This window comes from Panulirus ornatus, chromosome 5 (assembly GCF_036320965.1).
Source record: "Panulirus ornatus isolate Po-2019 chromosome 5, ASM3632096v1, whole genome shotgun sequence".
Classification (NCBI taxonomy): domain Eukaryota; kingdom Metazoa; phylum Arthropoda; class Malacostraca; order Decapoda; family Palinuridae; genus Panulirus; species Panulirus ornatus.
The window spans coordinates 39,601,180-39,613,838 of record NC_092228.1 but is presented as its reverse complement, the minus strand read 5'-3'; the positions used below and the strand labels follow the sequence as shown (position 1 = coordinate 39,613,838).

The 12,659-nt window shown below is 39.5% G+C and overlaps 1 protein-coding gene across 3 annotated transcripts in view; it reads left to right on the top strand.

Moving 5' to 3' along the window:
• LOC139748680 (cadherin-AgCad1-like) overlaps positions 1-12,659 on the top strand; it is a 305,223-nt gene that overhangs the window by 21,559 nt on the left and 271,005 nt on the right. For 2 of the 3 annotated variants that reach the window (XM_071661965.1, XM_071661967.1), the window contains exons 7-10: positions 421-496; positions 834-1,009; positions 8,413-8,550; positions 10,021-10,182. In XM_071661965.1, the coding sequence (XP_071518066.1) occupies positions 421-496; positions 834-1,009; positions 8,413-8,550; positions 10,021-10,182 (552 nt within the window). Of the gene's footprint in view, positions 1-420; positions 497-833; positions 1,010-1,596; positions 1,700-8,412; positions 8,551-10,020; positions 10,183-12,659 lie in introns of those variants that run through there. The other variant, XM_071661968.1, reaches the window with a different exon arrangement.

Genomic DNA, 12,659 nt, shown 5'->3' with positions numbered 1-12,659 from the left:
TGTTAACTCTTTGGAAAGAAACAGGAACTGCATAGGATGGAAAAAGTTTCAAATTCTGCTTAATAGTTGTGCAATATTTATGAAAGCACTTAGGTACTAAAACTTGTTATATATACTGAAAGTGAAGATTTCTTTTATTGTTCATGAAGAAACAAAAACTTCAAACAGAAGTTACGATTCCTAAAGCTCAAATTTAGAAAGATATTGGATAAGATTTTCTCTAGCAAGGTATACAAAACACACAGCTCCCCTAAATGGTTTTGTAAGATTAATGTAGATTTTTTTCTCTGTGGCCATTTTGTCTCAGTTTTCTTTGTGATATCCTTGATGAATTTTTAATTGAATGCAGTATGTTGCAGAATCTTTCATGTTTGCACTGTCCATTGTACATAACCATTTTTCCATCTTTTTCTTCTATAGATGTACATGTTCACTGTGGAAGCTCGTGACAGAGATATCATGATTAACAATGCCATCCAGTACAGCATAACCAGTGGTTAGTGTATTCACAATAACTTTGTTTTCTAATCAAGGTATGGAGAAAGTTTGTGTCTGAGATCTTTAGGAGATCCTGCTTTTGTCACCCCTCTCAGAATGTTGGGTAATGTTTTATATGAAGCATGCAAGTGAGCAGTTAATGAAGTATTTTTGTCACTGATACTGTAAAAAGATATATCTTAGATCAGTAGTTAGAATGTTGTAAGAGACTTATCCACTGTCTGAAAGACAGTTGCTTTCTTAGCAAGTGTTCATATTTCAAGACACTTTGTATGAAGGTAGTTGAATTACCCCAAGTCTGCTTTTACCATAAGTTAAGATTCTTTCCTCTATAGGTAATGATGATGGCTACTTTAAAATTGATGAAATAGCTGGAAATGTTACAACAAATAAAACAATTGATCGAGAACATTTGGCAGAAGACGGCATAAGGGATTTCTCTTTGGGTATTACTGCTACAGAATATAATGAAAATGGATCCCTTATTATTCCTGAAAGCAACGCTACTCAGGTGAGTGTGTGATTATAGTTAATTTTCTCTAAGCCTTACTATGAGCAGAGGATTTGGGTTGCAAGTATTCATCCAAAACAAGTTAGACATGAATAAAGGAAATATTGATAGATTTGTTTTATAAACCATGATTTATTGACATAACTGTGGTCACACCACTTTTACTTATAACTATGTAGTTGCATATGAACCATAGCACCATTAACAACAGTCAGAAGTTCATAATGTTGCTTCACCTTAATTCCTTTTTTGGATGCTGGCTGTGTGTCTCTTTTCTAGACTTTTTGCAGATATTTTCTATTTGAACTATTTGTTAATGAAGGTGGTAAAGAGAGATGTGCTTAGTTGCCTTTTGCTTTTGTAAGATAATGGAGATGGACATGGTACATTTACCTTCCTTGTTCATGTGCTCCAGATTTTGGAAATCATTTACTGGAGCAGTACTGGTTGGCAGCTACCAGGCAGCAGCCTGTTATATATGCCGTTAACTCAAGATTTGTCTACTGCTGATGGAGATGTTCCTGATAGAATCCATCATTAGTTGACTTTTATGCAGTGTTATGTTAATGGACTGCTCTACCTAGTATAACCTTGGTCAGCAGAAGAGCAGACAGAGGTTATAATCTCTATGAATGTTTCTCATTGAAAAACTCAGCACCTATGCCTGATGGATGCAGAACCTGTCTAATGGTAAAACATATTATTGAGAATGATACAAATGCTTTTAAGATTTAAAGAGTCCCATACCCCGTCCTAATTGAGTGGGTATTGATGAAATCATCAAAGGTAGTTGCTAGGCAATGATGGAAAATTAGAGGTACTTGAGAAGTGTTTAAAAAACTGGTCTTGTACTCAAGGATTACTGAATCTGTTAGCTTGTGGTTATGCTGTGAGTGAATAGTCACCATCTGTGTGCCACATTGCTCCAACTACCCTATCCTGTGCACACCTTACACCCTCCTACATATTCAGGTCTTAAGAACTCACAACCCTGTCTAATTCAGTCCCCTCCTTCTCAGTGTCCCATCCATATGTGACACATATATCTTCAATGTCAGCTTCTCTTCATTTCTTCTTTCCTTATGTCCAAGCTATTTCAGCAAACCCTTTTAAGCTTTCTCAACCTTATTCTCATTACAATACCTCTCTCTTACCCTATAAATTCTTACTCGATCAACCCTCCTCTCCACTTATTGTCCTCAGACATTTATTTTCCAACACATTCATCCTGTTCCATTTCTTTTCATCTGTAGCCCATACCTCACATCCATACTACACCGTCAGGACTGCTATTCCTTCACGCATGACCATCTTTGCCCTCCTAGATGATTACCTATCTTTCCACACATTCAGTAGTGCTTCCCAGATATTTACACCCAACTGTGATTCATGAGAGCCTCCATGGTTCTGTTTGCTGCCATGTGTACTCCCAGGGATGTAAATCACTTTACTTCCTCCAAGTTATCTCCATCAAGTTTAAAACTCAAAGTATCTTGTCTCTTTGTACTGCTAAAGCTAATAACCTTGCTTTTATTCCCATTTTCCCCTCAAAGTTTTTCATAAACTTTTCCAAGCTCAGAACCCAAACTCTGCAATATTCCACTTAAATATGTCTCCAGCGCCATTTCATCAGCAGTCTGTAACATACTCACCTCCTGAGCACCCCTCACCCTTACCAGACAGCAAACCTACCCTTCTCTCCAAATGCTTGGATTAACTTCCATCACCTCCCCATCTATAAACAGATTGAACAGCCATGGTGATGTCACTCATTCCTGCCACAAACATACCTTCACCTGGAACGACATCCTGCATCTCTACTTACAAGTATGAATGCCTTACTCTCATGATAAATACTCATCACTGCTTCTCATAGTTTCCTTTCCAAACCACATATTCATGACACCTTCCTTGTTTTCTCTGATGTAACTAGACTGCCTGCATAAGGTTACACTGTGAGAGAAAAGTCACCTTTTGGCAAGGCTGTCTTTTTCAAAAAACTCTCTGGAAAGGAGTCTGCATTTCTCTGTTACTGGAAGTGGAAAGGAGTCAGCATTTCTCTGTTACTGGAAGTAGAGCATCCTTGGGCAGCAGGAACTTGTCAATCTTTCCTCATTCATTCTCTCCATATGACCAAACCATTTCAAAACACCCTCTTCTGCTCTCTCAACCACACTCTTTTTATTACCACACATCTCTCTTACCCTTTCATTACTTATTTGATCAAACCACTTCACATCACATATTGTCCTCAAACATCCTCGCAACCGTATAACATTGTTGGAACCACTATTCCTTCAAACATACCCATTTTTGCTTTACAAGATAATGTTCTCGCCTTCCACACATTCTTCAACACTTCCGGAACCTTCGCCCCCTCCCCCACCCTGTGAGTCACTTCCCCTTCTATGGTTCTATCTGCTGCCAAATCCACTCCCAGATATCTAAACCATTTCACTTCCTCCAGTTTTTCTCCATTCAATCATACCTCCCAATTGACTTGTCCCTCAACCCTAGTGTACCTAATAACCTTGTTCTTATTCACATTTACTCTCAGCTTTCTTCTTTCACACACTTTACCAAACTCAGTCACCAGCTTCTGCAGTTCCTCACCCGGATCAGCCACTAGTGCTGTATCATCAGTGTACAAAAACTGACTCACTTCCCAAGCCCTCTCATCCATAACAGACTGCATACTTGCCCCTCTTTCCAAAACTCTTGCATTCACCTCCCTAACAACCCCATCCATAAACAAATTAAACAACCATGGAGACATCACACACCCCTGCTGCAAACCGACATTCACTGGGAACCAGTCACTTTCCTCTCTTCCTACTTGTACACATGCCTTACATCCACGATAAAAACTTACCAACAAACTTGTATCTTTGTAATTCCAGGGTTCACTTTCATCTCCCTTGCCTTTGTACAGTGGCCCTATACAGGCATCTTGCCAAACCTCATACTCTTCACTGTAATCCTAATTAATCAGCCAACAATGCTTATCAGCTCCTTTCTTAAGTTCAGATCTCTCTCCAAACCACATGCCACTGTTCTCTCACTCTACATACCTCCTTCCCCTAAACACATCATATTTGTCATCTCATCAAATACCCATCAGTTTCCCATCTGTTTTTTCATTTTTGTTATACTGTTAACCTCCTTGCAAAAGATTTTATTATCCTCCCTGAAGTTTGCTGATACCTGCACACCCCAACTCTCATTTCCCTTCATTATCAGCTCCTACACGATCCCCTTTACTTCCTCGCACTTTCTATTGTGCACCTCCCAATTACTCACACTCCTCCCTTGTAAATATGCAAATTCACCTCTCTTTTCTCCTTCACTAGCAGTTTTGTTTTCCCCTTATGTCAAATTCATTGAATGGAGGGAAGTACAGTATTGTCAAAGACCTTTTCATTCCAAAGGATTCCATCATATCCCTGCTCCTGGGTGGATTGCTGCCTTGGAAGATGCAGGTGATTCATAAAATGGGTCCTAGGGATCTGTGTGTGTGCACAAATTTGCTAAGACTAAAACTAGCATGGCTTCTTGTCAGTGACAGCCTGTTCTTGGGTTTGCACATACTGGCACAGCTTCAGTGTGAATTCTTGGGATGTCCAGGTTAGCCTATGTATTACTTTAGTGTAATGAGCTCTTTTAGGGTGATTGTGTTGTGTACATTGTGGCTTTTGATAAAAATCTTTATCCATGCATTTTTATGCAACAGTATATGTGTACATTATAAGTGTTTTGACATTGTTTTGCTGTGCCTAATTTTCATTGATATTTTAGATAGTGGAGAAAGAATACTTCTTACTTATTCCCCATGTGTCGTAGAAGGTAAGTAAAGGGGGTCGGAGAGAAGGGCTGGAAACCCTTCCCATCTTGTATTTTAACTTCTAAAAAGGGAAACAGAAGAAGGAGCCTAGTAGGGAGTGCTCATCTTCCTTTGAAGTCTCAGATTGGGGTGTTTGAATATGTGTGGATGTAACCAAGATGAGAAGAAGGGAGAGATATGTAGTGTGTTTGAACAGAGAAACCTGGATGTTCTAGCTCTGAGTGAAACAAAGCTTAAGGGCAAAGGGGAAGAATGGTTTAGAAAAGTCTTGGGAGTAAAGTCAAGGGTTAGTGAGAGGACAAGAGCCAAGGAAAGAGTGGCACTGCTCTTGAAGCAGGAGTTGTGGGAGTGTGTGATAGAGTGTAAGAAAGTAAATTGTAGATTCATGTGGGTAAAATTGAAAGTGGGTGGAGAGAGATGGGTGATTATTGGTGTTATGCACATGGTCATGAGAGGCAAGTGTTTTCGGAGCAGCTGAGTGAGTGTGTCAGCAGCTTTGGTGCACGAGACCGGGTATTAGTTACGGGTGATTAAAATGTGAAGGTGATTAATGTGGCAGTTGAGGGTATAATTAGTGTACATGGGGTATTCATTGTTGTAAATGGAAATGGTGAAGAACTTGTGCATTTGTGTGCTGAAAAAAGATTGGTGATTGGGAATACCTGGTTTAAAAAGAGAGATATACATAAATATACATATGTGAGTAGGAGAGATGGTCAAAGGACATTATTAGATCACATGTTAATTAATAGGCATGTAAAAGAGAGATTTTTGGATGTTAATGTGCTGAGAGGGACAACTGGTGGCATGTCTGATCACTATCTTGTGGAGGCGAAGGTGAAGATTTGTAGAGCCTATCAAAAGAGAAGAGAAAAATGTTCAGAAGAGAGTGGTGAGAGTAAGCAAGCTTGGAAAGGAGACTTGTAAGAGGAAGTATCAGGAGAGACTGAGTGTAGAATGGCAAAAGGAGAGCAAATGACATGAGGGGAGTGGGTTAGGAATGGAATGTATTTAGGGAAGCAGTGATGGCATGTGCAAGAGATGCATGTAGCATGAGAAAGGCGGGAGGTAGGCAGATTATAAAAGGTAGCGAGTAGTGGGATGAAGAAGTAAAGTTATTAGTGAAAGAGAAAAGAGAAGCGTTTAGAAGATACTTACAAGGGAGTGCAAATTTTTGGGAGATGTATGAAAGAAAGTGGTAGGAGGTCAAGAAGAAGAAGAAGATGCAGGGGTTGAAAAAGAGGGCAAATGAGAGTTGGGATGAAAGAATTGTTAAACTTTAAGGAGAATAAAAACATGTTTTGGGAGGAGGTAAATGATGTACATAAGACGAGAGAACAAATGGGGACTTTGGTGAAGGGGCAAGGTTGGAAGTGATAACAGGTAGTGATGAAGTGAGAAGTAGATGGAGTGAGTATTTTGAAGGTTTGTTGAATGTGATAGAGTGGCAGATGTAGGGTGTATTGGTTGGGGTGGTGGGTGAAGTGAGAGGGTCAGGGAGAATGCTTTAGTTAAGAGAGAAGAAGTGGTGAAAACCTTGTGGAAGATGAAATCTGGCAAGGCATCAGGTTTGAATAGTATTGCTGTAAAATTTATTAAGAAAGGGGTAACTGAGTTTTTGATTGGTTGGTTAGGATATTCAGTGTATGTATGGACTATGATTAAGTGCTTGAGGATTGGCAGAATGCATGTATAGTGCCTTTGTACAAAGGCAAAGGGGATGAAGGTGAATGTTCAAACTACAGAGGCATAAGTTTGTTGAGTATTACTGGGAGGGTATTGATTGAGAGGGTGAAGGCATGCACAGAATATCAGAGTGGGTAGGAGCAGTGTGGTTTTAGATGTGGAGGAGGATGTGTGGATCAGGTGTTTGCTTTGAAGAATGTGTGTGAAAAATACTTAGAAAAACAGAGGGATTTGTATGTAGCATTTATGGATGTGAAGAAGGCATATGATAGGGTTGATAGAGATGCTTTGTGAAAGTTCTTAAGAGTATATGGTGTGGGAGGTAAGCTGCTAGAAGCAGACAGTGAAAGGTTTTTATCAAGGATGTAGGGCATATGTACGAGTAGGAAGAGAAGAGAGTGATTGGTTCCCAACAAAGGTAGGTCCGTGGCAGGGATGTGTGATGTCCTCATGGTTGTTTAATTTGTTTATAGATGGGATGGTTAGAGAGGTAAATGTAAGAGAAAGGCAAGTATGCAGTCTGTTGAGGATGAGAGGGCATGGGAAGTGAGTCAGTTGTTCACCGATGATACAGCACTAGTGGCTGATTCGGGTGAGAAACTGTAAAAGTTGGTGACTGAGTTTGGAAAAGTGTGTGACAGGAGAAATTTGAATGTAAATGTGAATAAGAGCAAGGATATTAGGTTCAGTAGGGTTGAGGGACGTGATAATTGGGATGTATGTTTGAATGGAGAAAAATTGGAGTAAGTGAAGTGTTTTAGATATCTGGGAGTGGACTTAGCAGCAAATGGAACCATGGAAGCGTGAGTCACAGGGTGGGGGAGGGGCGAAGGTTCTGGGAGTGATGAAGAATGTGTAAAAGGAGAAAATGTTATCTCAGAGAGCAAAAATAGGTATGTTTGAAGGAATATTAGTTCCAAGAACATTATATGGTTTCAAGGCATGTGCTATGGATAGGGTTGTACAGAGGAGGGTGGATGTGTTGGAAATGAAATGTTTTAGGACAATAAATGGTGTGAGGTGGTTTGATCAAGTAAGTAATGAAAGGGTAAGAGGGATGTGTGGTGATAGAATGAGTGTGGTTGAGAGAGCAGAAGATGGTGTGTTAAGATGGTTTGGACGTATGGAGAGAATGAGTGAGGAAAGATTGACAAAGAGGACATATGTGTCAGAGGTGGAGGGAACAAGAAGTGGGAGACCAAATTGGAGGTGGAAGGATGGAGTGAAAAAGATTTTAAGTGATCGAGACCTGAAGGTACAGGAGGGTGAGAGGCGTGCAAGGAATAGAGTGAATTGGAATGATTTGGCATACTGGGGATGATGTGATGTCAGTGGACTGAACCAGGGCATGTGAAACGTCTGGGGTAAACCATGGAAAGGTCTGTGGGGCCTGGATGTGGATAGGGAGCTGTGGTTTCAGTGCATTACACATGACAGCCAGAGACTGAGTGTGAACAAATGTGGCTGTTTTTGTCTGTTTCCATGGCTCTACCTAACAGAAGTGGGGGGTAGCGATGCTGTTTCCTATGCGCCAGGGTGTTGCCATTAATGGATGAGGGGAAGCAAGTATGAACATGCACAAGTGTGTATATGTATATATCTGTATGTGTATATGTTGATATGTATATGTATGTATATGGGTGATTATGTATTTATATGTGTATATGAGTGGATGGGCCATTCTTCATCTGTTTCCTGACGCTACCTCACTGACGTGGGAAACAGCGATCAGGTATAATGAAAAAATGAAAAAGTGTGGATTAGCCATTATGTGTCTGTTTCCTGGTGCTACCTCGCTGATATGGGAATGGCGATCAAGTATAATAAATGAATAAATTGTAGAAGAAAAAATTAATGAATATCTCCCTCATTACAGGTCACAGAAATCTTCATAGTTGATAAAAACAATAAGAAACCAGTCTTTACAAGTGAAGTGTTCTGTACTGAAATGCGAGAACTGACAGGCAGGAACTTTCCTTTGGATCTGAATATATATGTATATGATATGGATGAGGTATGTGGAAAACATGTTTTCATGTGCTGATATGTTGTAATGTTGCTTTGTGAAGACTGAACCATCTGTGAGGTTATATGATAGCTGTTACACATTTTATATATTGACACAAAGAAGATTGAAGTATAAATGACACAAGATACATGTGCGGAACAGTATATGAATGGTCAGAATATGCCTGCCTTTCAGTTGTAAGAAATGCTGCTCTTACCCCAGAAAAAAATCAATCACTGATGAAGGGGAGTCTTACTTTAAGACAAATAGTGAATATCATATTCTTTTTGTAAAGGATTAAATTTGAAAGATTATGAATTTAATACATCTTGAAAATTTAAGGTAGAGGGTTTAAAATGAATAATAGGGGTGTACCTAGGAGCAAGTGAGTGAGCTCTTATGTTCAATGAAAGTAAATGCAAAATCTTGCATGTAGTATGGAATGAGCAATGCTGATGAGGACTGAATTAGAAAAACTTTAATTTTGTATGTTCCCCTTACCCTGAAACCATCAGTTTATGCTGCAAAGGTTGCAGCAAAAGCAAATATCATGTTCAAATAACAAAGAAAGCATATATATCCATGGAGGTTGAGGTATAAGAATACTACTCCATTATCTCCAACACATTGTATGACATGACTGATATGGATAGGAGTGGAGAGATAGAAACAGATAACTCATACTATCACTTTCTAAAACTAAAAACAGAAGAAGAAGCCAATGATGGTTTGTCCTCAAAGGCTCAGGCTGGCTATGTCTAAGTTTCACTGGTTTTAACAGAGATAAAAAGAGTGAAACGAAACTCGAGTAAAGGGGGAGAATGGTTTGGAAACGTCTTGGAAATAAAGTCAGGGGTTGGTTACAGGACAAGAGCTAAGGAAGGAGTAGTACTACTTCTGAAGCAGGAGCTCTTGGAGTGTGTGATAGAGTGTTAAGAAAGTAGATTCTAGATTGGTGGGTAAAACTGAAAGTGTATGGCAGTGTTAGGTGATGGAGCAGTGGTATGTGTTTGTGGTAGGTGATAGTGCAGTGGAAATGTATGTTTGTATTAGGTGATAGTGCAATGGTGATTGTGTTAGGTGATAGTGCAGTGGAGATGATTGTCTGTGTTAGGTGATAGTGCAGTGGAGATAATTGTCTGTGTCAAGTGATAGTGCAGTGGAGATATGAGCCTGTGAGAGTTAATGTACATATTTCAAATAAACATATCAAAATTGATTACACATGCATCCATTTAGAGTTTTTTCATTCACAGTCAAGAAGTTTCTATGGTATGATATATAAAACTTCTAGTTAATGTATATATTTTCTAAAAATGTGGGACTTCATTAGCAATGTTCAAAAGATATGCTGAAGATTTATTCACAGTACCTGGCTGTTACACATTTAGCACTTATTTTTGCTGATTATCTTAGAATATAAATTTGCTATAGTGGGCGAAAAGAACTTTATCTTAGTTTTATTTTTTATTCCAGGGGAACAAAGGAACCTTCACTCTAACCTCCAGCATGCCTGACGATCTTAAAGTAATCCCACATGTAGGCATGCATAATCAGAGTGTTACTCTAGAGGCTCAGTGGAATGATGGAAATACCTCCTTTGACTATGAATGTCAGAATGCTACACTAAATATTACGGTATATTTATTTTCCCTAAGGGTATTGTCTCATTTGTGTAACCATGGTATTGATAGATTTCATAATTTTGCTTCTCAGAAGGACATCACAGATTAGACTGGGTTTAGAGCTGGGCCCAGTGATACTCCAGTTGTTACAACCATTCTATACTGAATACTTCTAATTTTTCTGGACAGTCCATCTTTAGTCAAGTTACAAAAGAGTATCTGCTATAAAACCTCACTGTACATAATGTTCATGTATGGAGAACTGTATTGAAAGATGTTTGACAGTGAATATGTATGACCTCAAACTGCCTGAAGAGTCCCAGTTGTTTGTAACTTCAGAATGAAATGGTCACTTGCTTCTAATTATCAGAACACTATCTACTGGGCATTATATAGGATGCATAGATGACATTCACTTTCCATACCACAGACTTCAGTACAAAAGGAACAAACAAACTAGGTGCCCTCTGATACCAGATTTGTAAGGAAGAGAATCCCTTATTTATCCTCTGCATGCAATTCCTCCATATAACCCACAACTCAATCTTAGGGCATATTAAGGTGAAGAGAAAAAAGTTGCATACATTTACATTTGGTAACACTGACTGGGTAGTCCCTGTGATGTGGTGCAGTATTATGGCTCAAATTAGTTCTATATTTGTATGATGAAGTAGAAGTGTTCTAGTCTTTGCCACTGTAAAGATAAGAGATTTTCATCCCTGGGTAGGGGAGAAAGAATTCTACCTCCATTTTTCCTGTGTGTCATAGAAGGTTATCCCTGGGGATAGGGGAGAAAGGATACTTCCCACGTATTCCCTGCATGTTGTAGAAGGTGACTAAAAGGGAAGGGAGGGGAGCTGGAAATCCTCCCCTCTTTTTTTTTTTATTTTTCCAAAAGGAGGAACAGAGAAGGGGGCCAGGTGAGGATATTCCCTCAAAGGCCCAGTCCTCTGTTCTTAACGCTACCTCGCTAACGCAGGAAATGGTGAATAGTATGAAAGAAAGAAAAAAGTCATAGAAGGTGACTAAAAGGGGTGGAAGTTGGGAATGGAAACCCTCCCCTTCTTGCATTTCAGTTTCTAAAAGAAGGAACAGATTAAACAACTATGGTGACATCACACACCCCTTTCACAGACCAACCTTCAGTTGGAACCATTCACTCTCCTCTCTTCCTACACATACACATGCCTTACACACATGATAAAGACTTTTTACTGCTTCTAGCTGCTTTCCTTCCATGCCATATGTTCTTAAGACCTTCCGCAAGGCATCTTGATCAACCCTATCATATACTTTCTCCAGTTCCATAGATACCATAAACAAAGCCCTCTTTTTCTTTGAGCATTTCTCACACACATTCTATAAAGAAAACACCTTGTTCACACATCCACTATCACTTCTGAAACCACACTTCTCTTCCCCAATCTGCAGTTCTGTACATGTCTTCACCCTGTTAGTCAGTATCCTCCTGTACACATTGCCAAGTGAACTTGACAGTCTTATACCTCTGTAGTTTGAACATTCACCTTTATCTCCCATGTCTTTCTACAGTGGCACTATGATGCATTGCCAATCTTCAGACATCTCATCATGATCCATACATACGTTGAATACCCTTATCACCATTCAACAACACAGTAACCCCCTTTCTTGATAAATTCAACATCCACTAAGCCAACTTTTCACATTTCATTTTGCACAAGGCTTTCAGCACCTCTTCTCTCTTCACCAAACCACTCCATGGCTCTCTCTCTTTGCATACGCCCCTGACTTAACCACCCTACTTCTGCCACTCTTATCATCAAACACATTGAGCAGGTCTTTCAAAATACTCCATATCCCCCTCACTTCACCATTACCTTTTATCACTTCGCCTTTTGTTCCCTTCATCAATATTCCTATTTATTCTCTTGTTTTTGCACATTATTTATGTTTTTCCGGAAATAGTTTTTAGTCGTCTTAAAGTTTACAGATGCTTGCTCACCCCAGCTCTCGTGTGCCCTCTTTTTCAACTCCTGCACTTTCCATACTCAATTACTCTCACCACTCTCTTCTCTACATTCCTCTTTTTGAAAAAGCTCTACAAATCTTCACCATTGCCTCCACAAGATAGCGATCAGGCATTCCACCAGCTGTCCCTCTCAGCATGTTTACATCTTAGTCTTTCTTTTATGTGCTTCTTAGTTAATATGCAATCCAACAGTGCCTGCTGACCATTTATCCAACTCACATACGTATGCTTGTATATTATTTATTTATTTATTTATTTATTATACTTTTTCGCTGACTCCCGCGTTAGCAAGGTAGCGCAAGGAAACAGACAAAAGAATGGCTGTTTATACATAAACGCCCACACACGCACATATACACATCTATATCTGGGGATAGAGGAGAAAGAATACTTCCCACGCATCCCGCATGTCATAGAAGGCGACTAAAGGGGACTTGAGCGCGGGGGGGAGGGCCTAGAAACCTTCCCCTTCTTGTATT